General features: G+C 40.1%; 1 protein-coding gene across 1 annotated transcript; it reads right to left on the bottom strand.

Moving 5' to 3' along the window:
• Positions 1-17,024: 17,024 nt before the first annotated feature.
• Positions 17,025-21,644, bottom strand: LOC147892513 (uncharacterized). The gene is made up of 3 exons (XM_087387503.1): positions 21,490-21,644; positions 19,288-19,376; positions 17,025-17,426 (listed from the first exon to the last, which is right to left on the bottom strand). Exons 1-3 carry the CDS (start codon positions 21,535-21,537, stop codon positions 17,279-17,281), a joined length of 285 nt encoding a protein of 94 aa, XP_087243629.1. The 5' UTR covers positions 21,538-21,644; the 3' UTR covers positions 17,025-17,278.
• Between the last annotated feature and the right edge of the window lie 1,350 nt (positions 21,645-22,994).

Raw genomic sequence — 22,994 nt, 5'->3', positions numbered from 1 at the left:
CATAAGAGTTGCATTCCATTCTCGCTCATGTGCCCCAACCTGCAGTGCCACAAAGAAGTGCTTGGCTGCTTGGTTATTGCAACAACATGATCAAATACCCTTGATACATGTAAGGGATACAAAGTCCCACACTTGGCACCCCTGGCCAAAAGCATAGAGCCCTTCTGAATTTTCCAACTCCGAAAGCCAAAAGTGGTGTGAAAACCAGTATCATCTAGCTGACCCACTGAAATAAGACTCTTGGTCAGCTTAGGCACATGTCTCACATGTTTCAAAACAAATGCAGACCCATTTGCAAAAGACAACTTTATGTCACCTGCTCCCACTATGTCACATGCATAGTCATTTCCAAGATGCACACAACCTGTCTTTCCACTGTCATAAGTGGAGAAGCATTCCCTATGGGGAGTAACATGGAATGAAGCACCAGAATCCAAAATCCAATCCTGGGAATATGCATCATCTGAAGTGGTAAGCAACTCTGCAGATAAACTAGACATGAAGAGAACATCATTGTCACTATCATGTGTGACTGCATTGATCTCCTCGATCTTCACTTTTCCTTTGTCCTCCCTTGGACTCTCTTCCTTTTGATTTGCACCCCAATTTGCATTCTTTTTCTTATCCTTTTGCTCTCTTTTTAGCTTGTAGCAATCCTTTTTCATATGGCCCTTCTTGCCACAGTGGTAACACTCAATGTTCCGTGCCCTGGATTTGCTACGAGACTTCCCTCTTTCTTGGGACTTCCCCCTGTACTGTGATCTGCCCCTTTGCACATTTAAGGCTGCATCCTACTTGTTGCCATCCATAGACTTCCGTCTAATCTCCTCGACCAACAAGCTACCCACAACATCATCAAATTTCAGTACTCCACTAGGTGCAGAGTTACTGACAGATGTATGGAAGGTATCCCATGAGGATGGCAATGAACATAAGAGAAATATTGCCTTAGTCTCCACATCAAAATTTATTTTCTGAGCCTGAAGCTGGCTGAAAATAATATTGAATTCATTCAAGTGAGAAGCAATGGAGACCCCTTCCTTCATTTGCAGCTCAAACAACCTCTTCATGAGGTAAACTTTATTAGAGGTAGTTTCCTTCTCATAAGTGGCACACAGTTTCTTCCACAAATCTTGCGTAGTCTGCTCATTTACTACTGTGAAATAAACTGACTCTGCAAGATGAAGTCTAATAGTAGACTTTGCTAATGCATCCAACTCATTCCAATCATCCTCAGACATATTCATAGGCTTAGCTTCAATCCCTGCCAAGGGTTTAATCTGCTTCTTTTGAATAAGCACATCCCTTATTTGTTCTTTCCACAAAGAAAAGTTTGTCCCATCAAACTTTTTAATGCTGAAAAACTCCTTTTCAGACGTGGAAGAGGATGCCATGATGCAAATGAAACAAAATCCCAAATGCTAGTGCCTGCAAGAGAGAATCACACCAAATACTAGGTGCACTTAAATGTGTATGCCACAATAGAGTGAAATATCACCAAAACTCAAAGCTCAAAGCATCAAAAGATGCATCTGACTCATGTGCATATACTATGCATCCATATGAGCAAATCTGGCCCAAAAGAAAATGCCAATAAGTGCCAAATGACTCAAGCATAAACACCATCCACTAGCATATGCATCAATAATATCTCATCCAAGAGAGCATAGCACTATCAATGCATCACCTACAATTTGTCAAAGCTGTCCCTCAGCATAAAATAGCATCCATGTGCAAAGCATCCATAAAAAATAGCATTCCACAAGGCAATTTAGGCCTATCAGCGCATCCAATAAGGACCGTAATGCATCCAAATGGCCTATAAATCATCCACTACAACCCAATGCATACCACGAATGAGCGCACACTACTCTGCAACCAGAGTGATCTGCATAAGGTATGCTCAAGAAATCATAGTCCCACGGTAATGACCGCTACTGAAAATAGAACCTGAGATGCCTCAAAACATGGACGCCATTGCATAATCGGACTCAACAAGAAAATCTGCAAATATCTCTCTTCTGCCAGAACTCCAAAATCCCAACCGATGAGTGAGAAATGGGAGTCAATACTTATCCACTGCCATGTGGCATAAATCTAAGGTTTCAAAACCTTAGAATGAAAAATGCATAACAGAGAGACGAAATCGAATACACAGAGATCTATAACTCTGAAAACCCTCCACCGAATCGTGTAAGAACTGACAGGTAAGGGTTTTTAGGCGTCCGAAATGCAATGGGACAGACGGTTTTGGAAACCGTGGTCTCAATCACTGGGTCCAACACACGGACTAAAAAACGTTTTTGGAAACAGAGCTATTTGTAAACTCCACTGGAGTGTGAATGATGAGCAACATAGAAGTTTTAGGACCTCCTGAGTCCACCGAAACTGATAGATCTGCAAATGGTTGCTCCAAACTTGAGTTCCAACACCCAGGCAAAAAACGCAGAAACTGACACAGTGAGTCAAAAATCCAATGAAATGATCCCAGATTCAAGAATGAAGGTGTTTCCAAGCTCCTGAAGTGAAGTGGACACCAAAAGCAAGCAATAGTTGCCTCTACAAGTCAATACAGAGTCTCTGTCATCGAACAAAACAGGGAAAAGCTCAAAAAACGACTTTTTCTTTGAAACCACTTAACAGGCTCTCAAAACCACTTCGCAAAGCCAAAGTGACTTTTCCAAAGGTTCCTACAAGGTCTCTGCACTCATATGCAAGTAAAGTCACCCACAAAGCTTCCCACAGAGCTTCTCCTTCTTCCCACAGAGCTGCTAAGCTTCAAGCATTCACGCACGCTCAGCTAGATCACCCGGGCTCTGATACCAGTTGAGAGTGATCTCAACGGAAGCAAGAACGGAAGAAGGAGAGAGAGAGACAGAGAGCCACAAGTTTTGGTGGGTGCAGAACCATCCTAATCTTCTTTTTCATTCATTTATATATGTGTTTGAGTATTGTACATAACCGGGGTAAAGGCACAGTGACCTTTAACCCCCACAATTGCATGCACCTATTTTTAGACCAAGCTGCCACACTTAATCATTCCCTTTGTTCTCTCCATCTCTAGTTTCATCTTCCTCCCTATAGGCTTGTGATAGACAACCTCAACAGCTCTATTACTCTGACCCAATATAGCTCCATCTCCTTCCCCTAGACCCACTATAGCTTTATCTCAACGCATCAAGTTGACACCCATCAAACTGTCATCCAAATCCTACAGCTTTATCACACTGACCCACTATAGCTCAAGCTCCATCATTGAGACCCACCACAGCTCTAGCTCAACCCATCAAGCTGACACCCACTAAATTGTTATCCACAACCTCACCAGCTCTATCACACTAACCCACTATAGCTCAAGATCATCAAGTTGACAACCATCAAGTTGTCACCCATGAAGCTCTTGTTATCTACATACTAATAAGGTTAGTACCTTTTGTAAATTGGTCTTTCTCAAACATTCTATAGACTCTCGCAGAAACAATTTGCTCAAAAACACGATATTCATGTTTGTTCAAGAAAACTGCTCCAAATTGTGTTTTTTATCAAATACTAGCACACATAGCATGTTTTGTGAATAAACATGATATCGGGTGTTTTTATCCAAATAGAGCCTCAAATCGCATTTTCTAGAAAATATTATTGTCATCTATGGAGCAAGGATTGGGATCTAAGGAAAGGTAAGGTCTAGACAATCACAGATCAATAAAACACTACTGCCCACAAATATAGCAGATTCCAAAATGGGATATATGAATACCTAGATTTTTTATGTCCATGGCTGGCTTTGGTGACTTGTCCATGGCCCTGGTGACTTTTTTGTGGCTCTTGTACAGGTGTAGTAAGGGGGGGCGAGGGGGGGGGGATGATGGGAGTAAGGGGGGGGGATGATGGCAGTGATGCAGATAAGGATGTAGAGTAGGGATGGAGGAAAGTGTAGATCAAAACTACTAGAGGGATGGAAAAAAGTGTAGATAAGATGAAAGGGCACAGTTTTCAATGCATGTCACATCTGTCTTGTCAACCACACGTGTGGAAAATGGTCTTCTAGGTACCTGTGCATTTATTTCCTCATCATTGCTTGCATAGATTTCGAGACAAACTACCTCTAAGCAAAGTTACCCCTCATTTCATCCCTATCTCTAGTTTCACTTGCCTTCAACCTCACCACCTGTGGCTCCAACCACACTACCTCACCAGCTTTATCTCCAACCTCACCACCTCTATCACAGAGTCCCATTGTAGCTCTAGCTCCAACCTCACCAACTCCATCACCCACTGCAGCTCCAACCACAACCTCCCCAGCTCCATCTCACACCTCCCCAGCTCCAACCTCACTAACTCCAGCTCTACACACAAGCCTAGGTAAGTAATCTGTCACCAATCATTGGTTTTTCCTATTGTTAAGGTGAAATGACCATTCCATAGCTTTCTCTCAAAGACACTATATGAGTTGCTTTTGTTGCACATCTCATCAACATTCTAGGGTCTAGGAGGATGGTGGAGTCCAACTAATTGATTAGATTATGCTTCAACTAAATTCGCTCAAAAATGTGATTTTAGCTTTTTCTTTATATTTCTCCTCCATATTGCATTTTCTAGCAAATTTTTTGCATGGTGTGTGTTGCTGAAGTATGTAAAATAATATTTGCTGAAAAATGCAATTTCAACATTTTCTCCATATTTTTGCACCATATTGCGTTTTCAAGCAAACACTTGGGTAGCTTATTTCCTTGTTATGTTTGGGATTTTTTCCAGAAGAAGAACACAATAGACTATGGCAAGAACCAAAGCAATAGCTAGAAGGAAAGGGTAAGGACCTAACATTGCAAGGGCTACCACAGCTCCATCCAGATCAAAATCCTCAAAGAAGGGGAAGCTTGTGCACATGCTAGCAAGCATTAGGGGAGAATTGGGGTCTCAAAAGGGCCTCCAATTAGTGTTTCCTAATTTCAAGGTATTAGAGAGTGATTTGAGGTGTACCAATGAGAGTGCTAGAAGGTGTGGGGTGATGGTATGTTGAGGTGGAGGGTGGGTAGGCTTGCAGAGAGCCCCTATTGGTTGCTCCCCTTACACTAGGGACACCCAAACCATCCCCCCCCTCTTAACCCATGTTTGACCCTCCTACCAAGTGTACCTCCCCCACATGAGCCCAAAACTGCTTTCAATGGGATGGTAGGGCCCTTCTGGCAAATTTTCCTTCTCCCCTCCCTCTTTCTAGGGTCTCTGCCCCCATTGTTCTCGTCCAACCTACCAAATCACTCAGATTTGAGCCAAATCCCATGCATTTTCCCTCTTCCCCCTCTTTCTCTGCTCCTTCTTGCTCTGGCCTGCTTGCTGTAGCACCTCTCTCTCTCCCCTCTCCCTCTCATGTGCCTCTATTGGAGTTGCTCTATCCCTCTCCTGTGCCTCTGTTGATGTTGCTATGTCCCTCTCCTTCTCCCTCTCCTTCTCCCTCCTCTGTGCCTCTATTGTTGCTGCTCTGTCCCTCTCCTTCTCCCTCTTTTGTGCCTCTGTTAGAGCTACTCTATCCCTCTCCTTCTCCCTCTCTTGTGCCTCTTGCTGCTACTCTGTCCCTCTCCTTCTCCCTCTTTTGTGCCTATGTTGGAGCTGCATTGCCTTGTGTAGAAGTCCCATTCTTGCTGTTGCAACCTCTGCAAGCATGGTGAGGAGAAAGGCTACAAGACCCACAATGTTGTGACCTCTTGTGTCTTCCACAACACCAGAAATGGATTGGATGAGTGGATCCCTTGCATCTACAGCTTAAATGACTGGATAGTGATGAAAGGATCGGCCAAAGGTCCACATAAGCTTCCCAAGAGCAAGAGAGGTGACATCTTGCATGAGTGGAAGGGGCTCGTCTTGAAGTTCAAGTTTGGGAAGAAAGGATGGCTTGCAAAAGTGCAACATGTTTACATGGGAAAAGATATGTGGCTTCCTCCATCATTTAATCAATCTAGGATACCATTACACTGTGAGCATTTCTATCTATGTACCTTTTTCACCTATAAGTGTAATGAGTCCATTTGGAAATTTTGTGTTTGGTTTCTAAGAGCTCTTATTCATGGTGGTAGATGTTTTCCCTTCAGACCTCGAGGAGTGGGAACCAGTTGAATCATTCATAGGCAAGTTCACTATGATTCTGCTACATCAACTCTTTGCTCTCCTACAGGAGCTTTTTCCCTCTTTCTTTTCCTTCTCATATAGGATACAACTGCTCTTTCCTCTCCTACAGCTATTGTTTTCCCAACAGGCATGGCCTAGAACACAATGACACAAGGTGGTAATGCTTTGAGCTCTAGTGTGTTCTGGAGGCATGGTCAAAAAGAAAGTGACACAAGCTGGCAATATTGTGAGCTCTAGTGTGTTCTAGAGGCATGGTCAAGAACAAAGTGACCAAAGTGGCCAAAGATGGCAATATTGTGAGTTCTAGTGTGTTCTAGAGGCATGATCAAGAAGAAAGTGATAGAAGTTGACAATATTGTAAGCTCTAGTGTGTTCTAGAACATGAAAAATGCATTGGATGCTTCCCAAGAGGAAGGATGTATTTCTTAGACTATGTACCTTCCTTGCCTATCTTCTTTACAAGATCCTATTTTAACATAGGAGTGGGAAGTAATGGAATCTTTGATATAACTGACAATGGACTGTCTATAAGTTATGTGCAGGAATACCTTTTAGTCATGGAAAACTAAATGTATATTCCTTCAACTTTACTTGAAATGGTGAAATAGCAGGCAAGAATCTAGAGAAATGCATGAAAATGTCCATTTTATCCCTCGTGCAACATCAAACAATGTGTTTGACTAGTACAAGCTATCCATAAATTGTAGGTTGGGCATTTTAGAATTTGCATAGGTTTTCTTCATGACTTGGAGGACATTAAAAGCATTGATGAATTTTATTTTGATGGTTTTATTGTGTGGTTTCGTGTCCAAAGTTTTCAGGTAATATGTATAAAGTTTTCATTCTAAAGTTTACAGTTTATACCTATTTGCCTTGCTTGCATCATTAAAGGAGACAATGCCATGATGGTAAGCATCCTATGTATTGATTTATATTTTATGGTCTTTTAATGTAATGTGCTTTGTTAGGTTTGCTAATGTAATGGTTATTGAATTGATGCAAGAGGCATTTGAGATCTCTCATTGGTGCACTATATTAGTCGAGTAGGATGATACGTTGTGGTCTTTCGCATCCAATTTTTAGAATGGCCTACTTAACTACTGAAGTGTATCAAAGTATTGACAGCTTGATCATTGTGATCCACATCACATGGCTTCCCCTATTGCATTGTATCCCATTGGTAATGGTGTAAAAAACTTTGTGCCTGGCTACCCTGAGAGGAGGTCCTTAATGGTATTAGTATTAGGATCTTACTTGGGGATTTCAAAAGCCTCTTTTTTCTATGTATTAGAGGTAGCAAAGTGGAGGTATAGGCTATGAAGAGTCTTTGTATTTTAATGGAGAGATTATAATACAAAAATGTAAAATTTATCACATTCTCTTCCTTGCAAGATACCATGTCATAAGCAATAATTTTGATTGAGTCATGGTTGGAATTTTGAATGTGTTGTTAATTTAATATAAGGTAATGTCGCCTTGAATTGTAGAGTATTGAATACACCATCTCCAAGTTTGTTGTGTAGAAAGGTGAACCTTTTAGATGAAAACTTGTCTCTTTTCCTTCATTTGTATCTAAAGTAATTACATTTTTGAAGGCCTTCTACATTGAATTTGAACTTGTGATTGATTTTTGAAGGTCTTCTACATTGAATTTGAACATTTGGGGTAGACCCTATTTTTCCAGTCAAATATCTTAGAGCTACTCATGCTCTCGATTTTGAAATTAAAAAATTTACAATCGGAGTTATAGCGCAAAAGGTATAGCTATTTTACTATTCTCTTCATATTCCATGCAATTAAGTTCTATTACTTGTATATATATTTTTGTAAAATTAATTTAGGAAACTATTATGAATATTCCAAGTCAAAATAATACTCTCGACCAAGTTTGGTAATTTTAATGACCATTTTTGGCAAATGTAGGAGGAATTTGACCACGGCACAGAAGACAAAGTTGGTCAGGACATCATGGGGCATCCAAAAATGTACAAACCCGCCACGGTGCAAATTTGGCCATCTGGACACCCTCTAGATGGCCAAATTTGCACCGTGGCGGGTTTGTGCATTTTTGGACACCTCATGATGTCCTGACCAACTTTGCCTTCTGTGTCATGGTCAAATTCCTCCTTTATTTGCCAAAAGTGGACATCAAAATGGCTGAAATTGTCAAACTCCTTCATCTACCTCTTCAAAATCTATATTTCTTCATAGGAAATCATGAAGTGCATCAATCCTTTACAAGGTGATATAGTAGCTAACCTAAAAATTAAAATAAAAGATACATGGACATAGCCAACCTCCATGACTAAGAAAACATAGAAAATGAAATTTTTATATTCCTCTTCAAAATATATATTTTCTCATGTAATGCATCAAATTATTTCAAGGTGATTTAGTGATATGAAATCAAATATTTCATTGACATAGCTAACCTAAAAGGTGGCTCCAAAGGCAAGATAAACAAAGAAAATGAAAATTTACAAGGTGATGTAGTGGAAGATCAAAGTCCTTTGGATTAAATTAAAAATTACATTGACATAGCCAACCTACAAGGTTCCTCCAAAGCACAAGAAATTATATAGAGAATATATTAACTAAGGGTCTTACCAGAGCTGTGCTACAAGGCACATAAGTTGTCATATTGACCAACCATCATTTGTTAAGTTACTTTGTAAATATTTTCTTTTCCATGTTTATCTATGTTGAAGTTGATGCATCTATAAAGACACATGGATTTCAATTAGGTAGATGAAGGAATTTGACAATTTGGGCCATTCCAATGTCCATTTTTGGCAAATGTTGAAGGAATTCGACCACGGCACTGAAGACAAAGTTGGTCGGGATGTCATGGGGTGTCCAAAAATGCAAGAAACCACCACAGTGCAAATTTGGCCATTTGGACACCGATTCGCGCCGTGGTGGATTTTTGCATTTTTGGACACCCCATGATGTCCTGACCAACTTTTCCTTCTCTGCCTGATATCCTTTACAAGGTGATGTAGAAAAATCTCAAATTTTGGTTTTTAAACACTCCATCTAATCAATGTGGTGCCATGGTCAAATCCCTTCTACATATGTATTGGAATGGCCAAACTTGGCAAACAACATTTTATTGACTTGTAAGTTACATCAAAATGTGATATAACTTTTGTGTGCAAGGTTTTTAAACACTCCATCTAATCAATGTGGTGCCATGGTCAGACTCTGTGTATATAGTTGATCCAGCTATATCTTTCAAGTTGAAGGATAACAAGACATCAACCGAAATCATTTCCAAGTGGTTTCATTTTTGTAATTTGGATGTGGTTGATATGATTCTCCTCCCATATTGTTTAGAGTATGCTCTGAATATGTACATAGCTTCATAGCAAAGACAATTTTGAAGCTTCAGAGGTCTCTTTCCCTTGTCCAACACCAGACCGAACAATCCATATAGGAGAGGGCTCAAAAGACCCTGAGGATCTCTAGGTTGAACAAGAGGCTCAAAATGTCTCTGTCATTAGCAATCTAGAAGATATTCTAGAAGGTGTCGGTGTTGATGATCTACTCGAACAATTCTCGAAGGATGTGGAAGGAGAACCTACACTTGATATTTTCCAGGCAGAGCTACCACAAAATCTCGAGCCTATGCACGAGGAGGCAAGGACATCAAAGCAGCATGAGCTCGGAGCCCGAGTCCATGGATGAGGAGGTAGGGACACCAAAGCAGCAAGAGGAGTCGATGCACAAGGAGGCAGTACCGAAGGAGGATGTGTAGCAATAAGATGTACAGTAGCAAGATCCACATCAACAACCTGAGCAGCATGTGGAAGATTCTCAGAAGAAGTCTCCACTGCAAAAAAGTCAAGAGAGATTCTGAGTAATAATAGAAAAACAGATGATACTTGTAATCATTTTGTATTAATACATCAAATGTCAACTTTCTTTGTTTGGTTACAAGTAATACCTAGAGTCAATAGCTTTGTATCATCTGAATTGTTCTATTTACAATGTCCTTGCATTGAATTTTTCTTTTGCTCCTTTGAAGTATCTGCAAAAATTTAGCAATATGTAAATGTATTATGCAAATGTAAAGAGAATCAAATTAGGAGAAATATAGGGTGGTCAAATTAGGAGAAACACAAGGTGGAAACCAACTTACTTTCCTATTGTTCAAAATGAATGAAAATTATTTATGGATATTGTTCTCAATCTCCATAATAATGTCATTGCGTAACTGAGAGAGAGTGCAGCATTGTCCCAGTGAGATGGATTTTAGAAGGATGTCATTCTCAATAACATTGATTTCAATTATTGGACCTGATGACCTCTCGTCTTGGTCCATTGCCACAACTTTTGTGCCTATCATCTTGTTGTGTTTATAGTAAAAAGATAAAATAAAGTTTTGCGAGGCAATCATGTACTTAATATTGATGGAGTTATGAGCAACCTCATAATACACATTGTTGGCCACCATTCTATCCTAACTAGTATCCAAAAATTTTGGAATTGGAATTTCATCATACACTTTTGCTCTGAAATTCAACATTGTCTTACAAATTTTAATTGGATAATCCTAAAAAAAACTACAAAAATTGTAAGTGGCATGAAAACATTGATTTTAACTATCTTGATACCAATATTTGGTTTCAAGGAATGCTGTACTTTCGAAAATAGTTTAGCTCTGTATGATTGTGATGCTGCCATCAGGGACTGGACAATTAATTGTATTCCATGCTAGGAGATCTTGCTTTTTTAATAAACCGTGTGAGTGAGCATTGTCCATCAATTGATAAAAGTGATCATAAAAAAATATACCCAATTCAGCCAGCATTGTTGATTTTCTACCTTTGTACTATAGCTCCCCAATAGCACCATGTAAAGCATCAAAGAATCCCACTATGCACTCCATTGGTTGCCACTCTTCGTATGATGAGGGATATATGTTTGAACCAAAACAAAGAGACTGTCTATCATAGAAAGAAACAATTATTTCGTTTCAAGTATTTCATTACACAAATACACTTACAATTGGGTCTATGGTGTGGAAGATAAGCAGGATAATCTCATAATACAAGTTCTCGGTGCATGTAGACATGTTGTATCCGAACCTCTCTAACACATCTTGTGCCTTCCTTTTTTACTCTAAAATCTTTCACTCTGCCCTTCCAAGAAGCCAAAAAAGTGTTAGTTGATTGTTGCTTTCTCCGCTTGTTGGGTTGCATTAGAACCCAATCTCCTTTCGCCACTACTATCCTTTTCTAGCTACCGTCCACATTCATAGGATTAGAAACTTCTACACATGAGATTAGTGAGATAGGTCTTCGTGGCAAAGAGATACTTTGTACATCCACATCTTTGCCAAGTAGAGCGATAGACTGTTTCCTAGTGGCACGACCAAAGTTTTTGGTTGCCATCTGAAATCCTCACTCTAATACCACACCAAAATAGTAAGACATTAACAAAAATGAACGAAACTGAGAACAAGCGAATAAAAGGTGAAAGGAGCTTATTGTCTTGAAAGTTTAAGAGCATCACAACAACAATGATGCAACAAGAAATGCTTGTCGAACAGAGAATGGAATGGCTCGTCGTGGTGAAAGTAGAGGAATGCTTGTTGAAGAGAGAATGGCACCGGAGAACAAGAGAAAGTGGATGGTTGTTTTGGGTCACCAAGCAGGAAGGTTTCAAAATGGAGCTCTATTTCGATTTTAGGTCCACATGTCTTGATACGACAGGCGAACCGTAAAAGAATAAAAAACAAATCTTCTCATTAATGCCACACGCTTGCAACAACATAAAGTACTATTTTCTGTTTCATATTTTTGCCTTTTTTAATGGAATTTCTACGTTACATTGGCCTTCTCCTCATTGGTTGAGATACATTTTTCCAAAACCCTAAAAGTCTCCAAAATGAGCTCCCTTTTTTCCTAATGTTGCATCGCATCTGGAAGACCATATTCCTTTCTATGAGTATGTTTCACAATGTTTATTGTGATGGAGGCACTCTTCTAGTCTTGGGCTCCATTTTCAGCTTCTCTTGCTGATTGTCTCTACTGTCCATTGTCTTAGCTTTTTCCAAATTTAGGCATTCAAAGGACCTTGTAACCCAAACTTGTAGCAAATAATACTATTATTGCCACTTCCTTGGCCTCTTTCATAGGATGCATATCGTCCCCTAGTCCTTTGGAATTTTTGGCCTCTTTAAAAGGACTATTGTGTGTCCTCCTCTCTTTCATAACCAATTTGTTAGCTTCTACCTCAACTAACTGGATGATTCCTTCCATGTTAGTTACTAAGGCCTTTTGGGCTTGCTTCTTGCTAAATTCTCTCCTCTACTCTCAAGGCCATCTGATATCCTTCTCTAGGGTAGTTATCTCAAACAAAACCATCTCTCGTTGTATTGACTTTTTCAGCCCATTGATGGACTCAATGGTCTACATCTTTTTAGCTCCCAGTACATCCAATGTTATATACAATTTATAGAAGTCTTGCCATTGAGGCATCGGAGGCTCTAGATAATTTCTTGTCTCCTACTGTGTGTGTTGCCACCCATGTGGCCACATGCCATTTCATCTTCCATGCAAACTGAATCCTATCCAAGTCATCTAGTTTTTGGGCATCAAAGTGTTGTTCTAACAAGAATGACCAATCCAATAGCACATCAACATCCACTAAGCCATCATATCTCTACCTTTTCCTTCACCTCGAGATTTCTACTATTATGATGTTGTAATAGATCTATATGCACCTCTTTTCTATCAAGCGCTTTGTTCTTTTCTATATCTATAGTCCCTTTTGTGTATTGTAGTGTCTAGTTTGCTAGTAGAGGGTTCACCTTATATATTTGCACCTAGATTTTAGCATATTGGATCTTATGTGCTCCTTCAATTCATCAAGCTATTGCTACTGCGTTGCTTTCTTCGGATCCATGCTAGTTCAATCTATAGTTATCAAAATCCTTGTACTAATCAACTCAATCACCACCGAGCTGTCACAAGTTGTCAAAGCTAGATCTCAACCTTGCTCTGATACCAAATGAGATAAAAAGGACAAAATTATACTTTGGTCTGATTCTCGATTGGGAGAACCAATGCCTCCTCTATTTCATGATATGTGTCGGCAACCTCTCATGTATCTCTAAGCTTCCTCTTAAGTAATCTCCCTTCACTCAACGCACTTACACATCCACTTATAAACACAAAGACTCTCTCTCTCTCTCTCTCTCTCTCTCTCTCTCTCTCTCGTGTAGCACCACAACACTCAATATACGAGACAAGAAAGCGTACATAATGGAAGTTGTACAAGTCCATCAGCTGTATTCATAATTGCAATGAGTGGAAGAAGAGAAAATCTTGCTCTCAACTGCTTACACTCGCCTCTTCGAATACCCCATCTCTGCTAGGTTGCCAGGTTGGTGGCTCAATACTCCATAATGTTACAACAATGCACTATGGTGCTTGCTTGAGCGCCTATGCTCCCAAATCAAGAAGTATCTCTTTAGAAAAATAGCTAGTAAGGCAGATTTGGGAAACTTAGAGGGTGCCTCTTATCTCCACTCTTTTCCCCTTTCATTAATTAATGCAAATTTCTTTTTGAAGGTGCTTTATATCATCCCCTCACAAGGTTACAATGGCTTTTCCACCTTGACTACTTTCAAAGGCTAACTGGATCTATTTGAGATAGCATTTCATATTATGTGCAACACGCTCTCCTTTTCCATCAAGCGTATACCTTCCAAGGTCTTAAGCAGGGCAATGGCCCCTTTGAACTCTATAAACTTTCAATTTAGAATATTCATTCTATGAGGCTCACATTGGCTGAATTCTATAAACTTTCCCTCTAGAATATTCATTCTGTGAGGCTCACATTAGCTGAAGTCTACTTTATTAAAAGGTTCATTTTACAACTCTATTCACTCTTAGTCACTTTGACACTCCACAAAACTAGCAGCTACTTTCTAGCTACCATGCCTTTCAGTAACTCTTTTTGCTTTTAATAATTTAGTAGACGCTAATCTATCCTAGAAGCCTCAAGGAATATCAATGCCACAAATGTGTCTATAGTCAACCCTCTCTTAGCCTCTCAATTTCGCTACCTACATTTTAAGTTCTATTGCTCTATTGTCATTGCCCAAGCCTACCCCTCCACTAATTCCTCTCTTCTTACCCCACTAGCTCATTGTGTTTTCTCCCCCTTTCTCTTCTATTTTTCGTTTTTCTTGTTTCTTGGTCCCCCCCATCCAATGTCAACCAACGGTTCTTTCTACACTATTGCAACCATACCCCCCACGAGTGAAGGGAGGACATATTTGTCTACCACAAGTTTATAAGAAAGAGGCATCGAGCATGCACCGGTGCAAATCGTAGGTCCAAGCTAACCCACGCATCACTCCTACTAGGCTCTCATGTTATTCTTACTAGGCTCACCTAGTTAAACGAGCCTTTAACCGTAAGAAATCACTTGATGTTCAAGTCCAAGTCTCATGGTTTGCCCTAGATTTCTCTAAAAGCTACCTAGGTTGGCACTCATCATCACCTTGGCTCACTCTCTTTAACTACCATTAGTTAGGTACCACAATTTATGTGCTTGTACACATCCATAGAATTTCCCGCTGAACTCTAGCTTCAAGTACCTCAGACCTGAAAAGTGAAAGCTCCCACAAAGTTCTCTCAAGAGAGGTTCCTTCCCTTCCTCCTTTTCATCTATAGGTGACTCCACCATGTTGAAGTTCCTCCAATTATCCAAGAATTAGCAACAGGAGCTCAAGAGAGTAATTCCTTTCATAAAAGAATTCTTCTCTCTCTATTGTTATGATCATAGATATTGAGGAAGCCGATCTTCATCAATTTATCAACAAGATAATCCATTAAGTCCTAGATGGAATAATAATACAATGGCCAACCACAAAGGAAAAATGGTTGAAATGTAAGTCCCTTCCTTGATACCAAGGGCAACATCTTTGAACTTCCCTATTCCATAAACATTTTATGGTTTTACAAAGTATGTTTTAACTATATGTGTTGTTATACGAGTTTGTGATGAGTATCTTCAGACATGTGACCTAGTCTATGCAAATGGAGTTGTAAACACAACTCATTATTGGAAGGACAAGATTTAGTGGAAAAGTTAAAATTAAGCCACATGTCAATATATCATCTTGGCTCATGTGTCGAGCTATTTTAATATTTGTGAAACTATTGCTTTGCTAGCTCTACTAACACATGATAGTGAAGTTGCATGTTTTGAGAATGATGCCACATTAGAACTGCCTCTACAATAATGTAGGGTGCAACTTGCTTGGAGAAATTCATGGAGTGTGCATCCTTGACCAATATCCAACATGTGCATGCCTTGCTTCCCATTTGGGGCTGCTCAGTATTGCGAAAAACCTCTAACACAAAAAATCTCAATACATTCAAGATAGGTTTTTAATTGACTCATCACTACTTTATGTCACAACACTTCACAAGGAAGTGAGACACAGATCTCACATCTTTCCCTTGAGTCTTGAATACCCCCTTTTCCCCCTAGAGCTTTACTCAAAGATTTTAAGCCCCACACACGAACCTTAAACATGGTCTCACACCCTCCTCCATTGGAAATTGAAAGTACATTAATAAATACAAAGTGACAACTTGCATTACCAAGAGGACATAACTCACAACCTCTGATTTTGCTTAAACCTCAAAAGTTCATGTCTTTATTTCCTCTTGATGAAATGATACTTTTATTGAAAGACAATATTATAAATTAACTTTTGTGGGAGGACATACACTTTTGGACAGTTGTTCAATAGGAGGGGATGCTATGAGCTGTTTAGTAGGGAGCATGCCTTGGGATATTTTAATTGGGTTCCTTGTTGCTACCTTTGAGCATTGTCTAGTCCTCATTTTCCTGACAACATTATGCTACAGTAGTTCTTGTTCATGTGTTCTCCCTTTCTTTTTATCTTTAACCTATTAACCATGTTCAAAGAAAAAAAAAAAGCAAGGACACGTGGTAGCTTGAAAGAGGAGAGCTTGCCACGTGTCACAAAGAAGGAGCCCTTGGATGGAGGTTGGGAGAGGGGAGGTGGAAAGATAAGAGGAAGACTTCGAGTGGAGAGGAGGTGGAAAGACAAGAGGCAACTTTGGGAGGAAGGAGAAGATAGAAGGTCAATGGAATGGAGGAGATGGAAGTTCACCTTTGGGAGGAAGGAGAAGATAAATGGGTTAAGACTTCGCCAAATATTCAAAAGCCAATCCAAGTATGCAAGGTTAATTGATTAGCAATTTAAGAACCGATCAATGCATGTGCCAAAAGGAGCTCTCTCTCTCTCTCTCTCTATATATATATATATATATATATATATATGTATGTATATCCCGCAACAACGTGCGGGTTCCAATCAAGGTTAATTGATTAGCAATTTAAGAACCGATCCATGCACGTGCCAAAAGGAGCTCTCTCTCTCTCTCTCTCTCTCTCTCTCTCTCCTGCAACAACGTGCGGGTTGCGTACTAGTGCTGAGTTATGCTCCCACCATTTTGGGTTTCATCTAACACAAAATGGCATGCTCTCGTTAAAACGAAATCATGTATTCAACAGGGGAAGCATAGAAATGCTTTGACTTGTCCAGACTCCAGCGAGTCTTATTGACCGTAGTGACTTTGGATAGGGACAGGTGTAACATTGCGAAAACCCGAACAAATTTAAAGGGAGATCTACAAGAAACATGCCCAATTTGCTGAATTCTCCGCTTCAAGTCTGTCTCAACAGAATGAGCATACTCCATGAATCAAAAAACTAAAAATGAAGGAGATACTAAACAGCATCAACAACTTGAAACAACCAAGAGACTGAGCAATTGGACAGCAAAAAACACCTTCACGTGAAGAGTCCCCCCATCTAGAATCAAGCACCCAAAGACACAACAGAGCTTCAGAAAGTACGACTTTTATGACGAAGGCCATAATATACTACCACATTGATATCTGTCGTCGTGTAAAGTTGATACTTCCAGTTTCCAAGTTCAAGCACAAAAGCCAGGCTGAGGACACACCAGCATATATACAATGTTCAAACTCAGCCTCAACAGCATTGTATACAAAGTTCAGACTTTAACATTGTCATAGGTCAAACTTCTATCATTTACAGCAACCAGACAAAGACATTCCTTTTTTCTCATTAGCCGTCACTTAGGAGAGCTGTACTGCTTATTGATGCCAGGAAAGATTTGTGGAGGTCGGTCCTGCACGTACTTCCTCAAAGTATTCTGATAAAAATGCTCACCTTCCTTGTAATTCTCAAGATATCCTGCTGCTCGATCAATCTTATTAATCCTTCGAGTCAAGAAGCCACACACACAACAAATAATCAGGCCCTGCCTAGCACGTATCTTTAGTTGTAGGGAGAAATGTGTGAACAATAATAGTGCTAAAGTATTACTTCAAGATGCAGCGGCACATACTTGGTTTCTTATTCAAACTAAATTGAAGATCTCTCCCACAGGATGTTTCAAGCCCACTCATTGTTAAAACAGCAAAAAGTGGTTAAGGATATCTGTGTCTGACAAGCCAACATAAACAAACTTCCCCGCTTTCACATGCCGCAGAGTTGCAAGGTAAACTTACCAATCAGACCACACCACCTGCATTCCTCACCATGAAGATGTTATACGTGCAAGTGCATGTGCACATGCATGCATGAGTGCATGCGCTGTTAACATTGTCACAATTATCCTGTAGAAGCATGCACAATGTATGCAAGGTAGATTTGAAGACTGAATCAAGACTTGTCTACGTTGCAGAACAAGTTCACATCTCAGACTCAATTCTATAAGCGTGTGCTGTTTGAGATGTAGTTGATAGTTTTCTACTGTGCTGTTGTTAAGAGTGGTGCACAACATGTGAAATGATCCGAATGGGCTATGTACACAAACGACACATACTGTCAGTCTGCTCAAATTCAAAACAGCATTGCTGTTAATTTCCATTGTGATAACCAAACGTTCTAGATCATGCACGATTTCATTTGACATGTGATGCCACAATGTAGTCCAAGAATGTGGCGGTTACAGACAACCTTCTAAAAACACACGAGATCAAGATGGAGTGGCTAAAACTTTCTACACCAAAATATTGACCTTATTATCTGTACCTGAATATACCACCCAAAAAACTGCCCATGCGAATGTGCAAGCATGTCCTTTTACCACTCCCAAAAGAACTGGCAGTTTAGCCTAGGCTAACATCAATGAATCTAGGGTTAAGACGTAATGAACTGGCATTTTAGCCTAGGCAACCATCAATGAAGCAACTGTTGAGGCTCTATCAGATAAGCCGCTTGTAATGAACTCCTCTACATCACAAAAAAGATTGCCATTCATCAAGGTCCGTGCTCAGATTCTCACGAGGACTTGAGATCAAGATACATCATCTGCATCCAGAAGTATCACAGCAAGGACCCCAGCACGTCGAGATCCTTGCCTAGGCTAATAATCCAGCTCCCCAAGTGTTCAATTCAAGGTCGAAAAGAGTGTAAGAGACAATGCAAAACGTGTAATGTTGTTAGTGAGCCCTCCAGATAACCTGCTAGTGTGTCTGAGAGATGCACAAAAAGCATGGTCGTCAACAGACACTCATAGACTGGAAGCCCAAACCATGTCCATGTCTGATGCAGATACTAATCTCAAGATACCATGCATGATCAATGAACCCTAGTAATAGCAACAGGTTGATGACCAATTTATCTAACAGCCCAAAGGACTTCCAGATAGTTACACAAGCTGTAACCCTCCCAAACTTGAGCAACCAGCAGGAAGCAATCGCATCTCATATCACCATGGCACATCCGAAAGTTGTCAGGATGAAGTCTAACTGTACAGGCTATCATTGAGGAATCCATGTCCTGAAATTATCAACCTCCAACTAGTGAGGGCCGCTTAATAGCCTCAGCCCCTACAGCTATATTTTGTGGGGCTTGGGATTGAACGGAAGCATTGTCAGCATATACCAATGTCCACATTATCCGTATCTAGTAATCTGGTAATCCATGAGGAGATGGCCAAAGCAGTTGTTCCAGTCAACGACTTCGAAGATCATAGAGTAGCTTAAGGATTAGTAGAACAAATTAGGAATCTCTTAAGATCCTAAATAATGCCTCAAAATATATAATGTTGTAAGAAATGTTTGGTTACAGTACCTAACATCAGGATTTGCCACAAGAGAACGACCCATCATAAACCCACACAATCCAAGAGCAGTTCCTATTGCCGCAAACAGTGGATAAACCTACACAAAACGAAAAACATTGTGAACACATATTATTTCTACCCTGCATATTGAACTTGAGAGTCTCAGAACATTGACAGTTTCAAGCCATTTACGATAACAATCTTGGCTATCCAACAACAAAGGATAGGAGAAACTGCCCTTTCAACTGATAACTGATCAACTCAACAGAAACTTTAAGCTTTCCCTCCCATTACCCACAAATGTTACACACCGTTTTTCCAATAACCTGCTAAGATTCTAAAGGAGCTGCCTTGATGCAAGGTGTATCATTTCTTCTTTACATGCATCATTTTATAGCACGTGAAGTCCCCCATACGGTGAGTCTCAAGGAAATCAAGGACCGAAGATAAGCTGAGTTAATTTCATTTCAAAGCCTCTGACAAAATTAAATATCAGACCTGGAAAGTGTGCAATTTTTATTTTGTTCCAAAAAACATTGCCTATTTTTACCTTCAAGATAACATAAACTGATTGATCCTGTGTAAATATTATATAGCAATTTTAAGTGAAATCTTCTGAAGAATGCTCTCATTACAAGAAAAACGAGAGCCTCAAATGAGATGCCGCTCAAGCAAAACTATCCACCGCTTGTTCCTATGCAAACACCGCCAACAGCAACTTCAACTGTATTTGTACCTCATTTGTACGTTCATTACAAGAAAATTGGCACTGTCACTCCAGGTGCCCACAAGTTGCAGTCCCTAGAAACGAAGCGTATCACGCTGAAATGCAAGGAAGAGAGTGGATTGGACCATGCAAGTTTTTCTTATGCATTTTATTCATCGGCAGGAAGCTCATATTAAGAAGCTACCATTAAAGGACAAACACACGTTGAACTTCGGAATTTGAAAGAATGTTATTACTAGTTGCATGAATACAATTCTACTGCGGGCTCCAGCTTTGATTCTAGATAAGGCTGACACTGAACAAGAAATCTTTCCTTAACTGGAAACGTAATAGTGACAATTCACGGATGTCACAGAACCAAAAATATTTACTGCGAACATAGTTGTGATCATTCTAGGATATCAGGCGCTTCATGATCAGGATCCCGCTTGACAGAAATATCCATTCTTTTATTAGAATATCTTTGCTTTCATTCAAATCCTGAACAATAAAGGATGAGCCATACTGGAGCGAGACTATATGAGCATGTTGGATCATCATCCACTAGCATGGTATCCCTGATTCTGACGAAAGAAAGAAAACCCTGGATTGACAATGGCCGTGTGTTAGATCTCATATGTACTGCGAGATTACGGTAACTTTAGGATCCCTGACACAGGTATATGAGGAAATTTTTGCCACAGCAGGAAACGCGCCTGATTAACCCATGGACGGAAAGTTAAAAGTACCATGAACACGTTTGTGTGAAGAGTAGCATAATTATGACAACGTTCTCGGGCAAACATGGAAGATAACTCATGTACGGACTTATATCACTCGGGTCACATCGTTGTATTCGTGGAATTCAACAGCTTCCTCTAACTTTCGAAAAGCCTAATGTAAAGACCAAAAATTTGCCGGTATTCTGAAGTAAGCGTTCCACAGAAACGCGAAGGATTCCTAGTCCGCAATCCTTGCTTGGTTACAGTGTGGCATTAAAGTAGATGCAGACAATTTTGTTTGTTCAAAACGAAATAGGCTACTCGAAAAAAGTTGCCGAAACCGTGCCAATTATCAAACAAAATTCTCCGCCTACGGAAGGCATATATTCGAAATAGATCGAGAGGATGCAGAATAAGGAACGAAATTAAACAATTCTTCGTTCAGAGCAGAAACTGCAAGCCGGCGGCTGAACGAGACTTCCATCGGCGCAAACATTTGCGGCCATGCAAACCGTTAGAGTGCTAAGTACAGTGCATCTCCAGTACGGAGTCATGAATTGGGGGAGCGCCGGGCTCCTCATTGGCACACAAATCTCTCTCTCTCTCTCTCTCTCTCGCTGTGTCTATGCTTCAATCAACGATAAAGATACACGAACGTCAAGTAAAAGACGCAAACGATGTGGACGCGAAAGTGACGCTAGAAATCGATTGGCAGGGCGTCCGATGGCGGGAAAAAATGCGCAAAGTGCGAGGAAGAATCGGGATGGAGGTGAAGGAGGTACCTCAGGTCTGATCCATCGGCTGATTCGTGAGGAGGCGGTAGGAGCCATGGCGATGGCAGCGATCAAACGCAGGAATCAGGGAAGCAGAAAAAAATAAGCAAGCGAGTCAAGAGACAAGAGTGATGAGTGTGTGCTCATCTCATCTTATCCCGCATATCACGTGCAGAATATACTCTCTTTTTTTTTTTTGCCCACTAAATCTTCTCACTCCATGGACACCAAAAGCAAGAATTTCGGGACAGGTTTGATATCCTTTGGGAAATGTTTCAGGGAGGCATTTCCAAGAAACACAAATGGGAAATGTCGACCTTAGAAATTTCCTCGATGTCGAGGGTCCCGCGAGAGGCATTGGCAAATGATGTCAGATTTCTGTCAGGTTTCTGGTTGTGACCAATAGTTTGGCTCCAGCTCTGCATTCCGTCCTTCTTCCAGCTTTGAAAACGACCAAGAAAACATCTTTTACGTTGGACGTTGACAGACGAGCATGATGGCGACCTACGAATCCATAGATTTTATCTTCCTGGAATGAAGAGTCGCGAATCGAATGGTTCAGATCATCTGTCATTCGACCACGGACCTTAACTGTTCTTTTCCATATACTTCCAACTTTAAGATTTTTACTTCGTTCTAAAATTGTTTGTAAGGCTCTTTTATCTGCTCTTGCATAAACAAGTGGATATTCTCATTTCCTAAATTTGGATTGACGAACTCTCATTAGAATGGGAGTCACTTGATTTATTGTTCGCGTGCGTCCTTCCAATGAGACTTTAGCATTTGCACGTGTATTCAACCGTGTGCAAGCTTCGTCTAGCAACGTCTTCAAACTTGTAACTTGCTTGCTCTTGACATTGATCTCACTAGAGAATATGCCACCAACATGGTATAAGCTAGTAGAAACATGGGAATTGTAAGTAGTCAAGAAGTGAATGCCTTGTCACAAGTCTTCACATGACGGAGGTCTAAGATGGCCGTTTCTCTGAGTCACATTTTGTTCGGAGGAATTTGGAAAGACTTCATGGGAGCATACCAAAATTGTCTTGTGAATACCTCGTTAACCTTCTCGTCGACTGTAAATTTCTAGTCACTTCTCTTATGCTATCACGCCTTATGTTATTCCATTGAAGTATCCACACGACCCACACTTGGTAAGCCTCTCTTAGATTCTCCACCCCATTTCCAAATTCGTTATACTTGAGGCGTTGTGACAAGGTTTCCTAATATGTTTAACAAGACTGTTTTAGCATGGTAGCATACTATTTTGTATTAAAGGTTTTGCTAGTTAGGAATTTTCTATTTTTTAACTTAACCGACATCCAATTCATGACCTGTTAGTCCTTTTTAAATGTTATTGAAATCTTGAAGAAAAGTTACTCTTTGCTAAACAAAATGTAGTTAATGCATTGCAATTTGCAATAGTTTCCTTGTTCATGCAACTACAATATAGTACCAAGCAAAGCTTCATTAACCAAGAAAGAAAACGATGCTAAGGTAACTCCTCCATGAGA

The sequence above is a fragment of the Dipteris shenzhenensis genome, chromosome 16 (genome assembly GCF_047967505.1).
Source record: "Dipteris shenzhenensis isolate YYH24624 ecotype China chromosome 16, Dip_SZ_1.0, whole genome shotgun sequence".
NCBI classification, from domain to species: Eukaryota; Viridiplantae; Streptophyta; class Polypodiopsida; order Gleicheniales; family Dipteridaceae; genus Dipteris; species Dipteris shenzhenensis.
The sequence above is the reverse complement of the archived record's forward strand: the minus strand, read 5'-3'. Positions and strand labels throughout refer to the sequence as shown.

Bases quoted from the DNA above. Each gene is read 5' to 3' on its own strand.
- LOC147892513 (XM_087387503.1), bottom strand. From the start codon at position 21,537: ATGGCTCCTACCGCCTCCTCACGAATCAGCCGATGGATCAGACCTGAG. The intron at 19,377-21,489 runs GTACCTCCTTCA...CGTTTTGTGTAG, and splicing joins GCCGATGGATCAGACCTGAG to GTTTATCCACTGTTTGCGGC. The intron at 17,427-19,287 runs GTACTGTAACCA...CTTGACTCGAAG, and splicing joins GTGGCAAATCCTGATGTTAG to GATTAATAAGATTGATCGAG.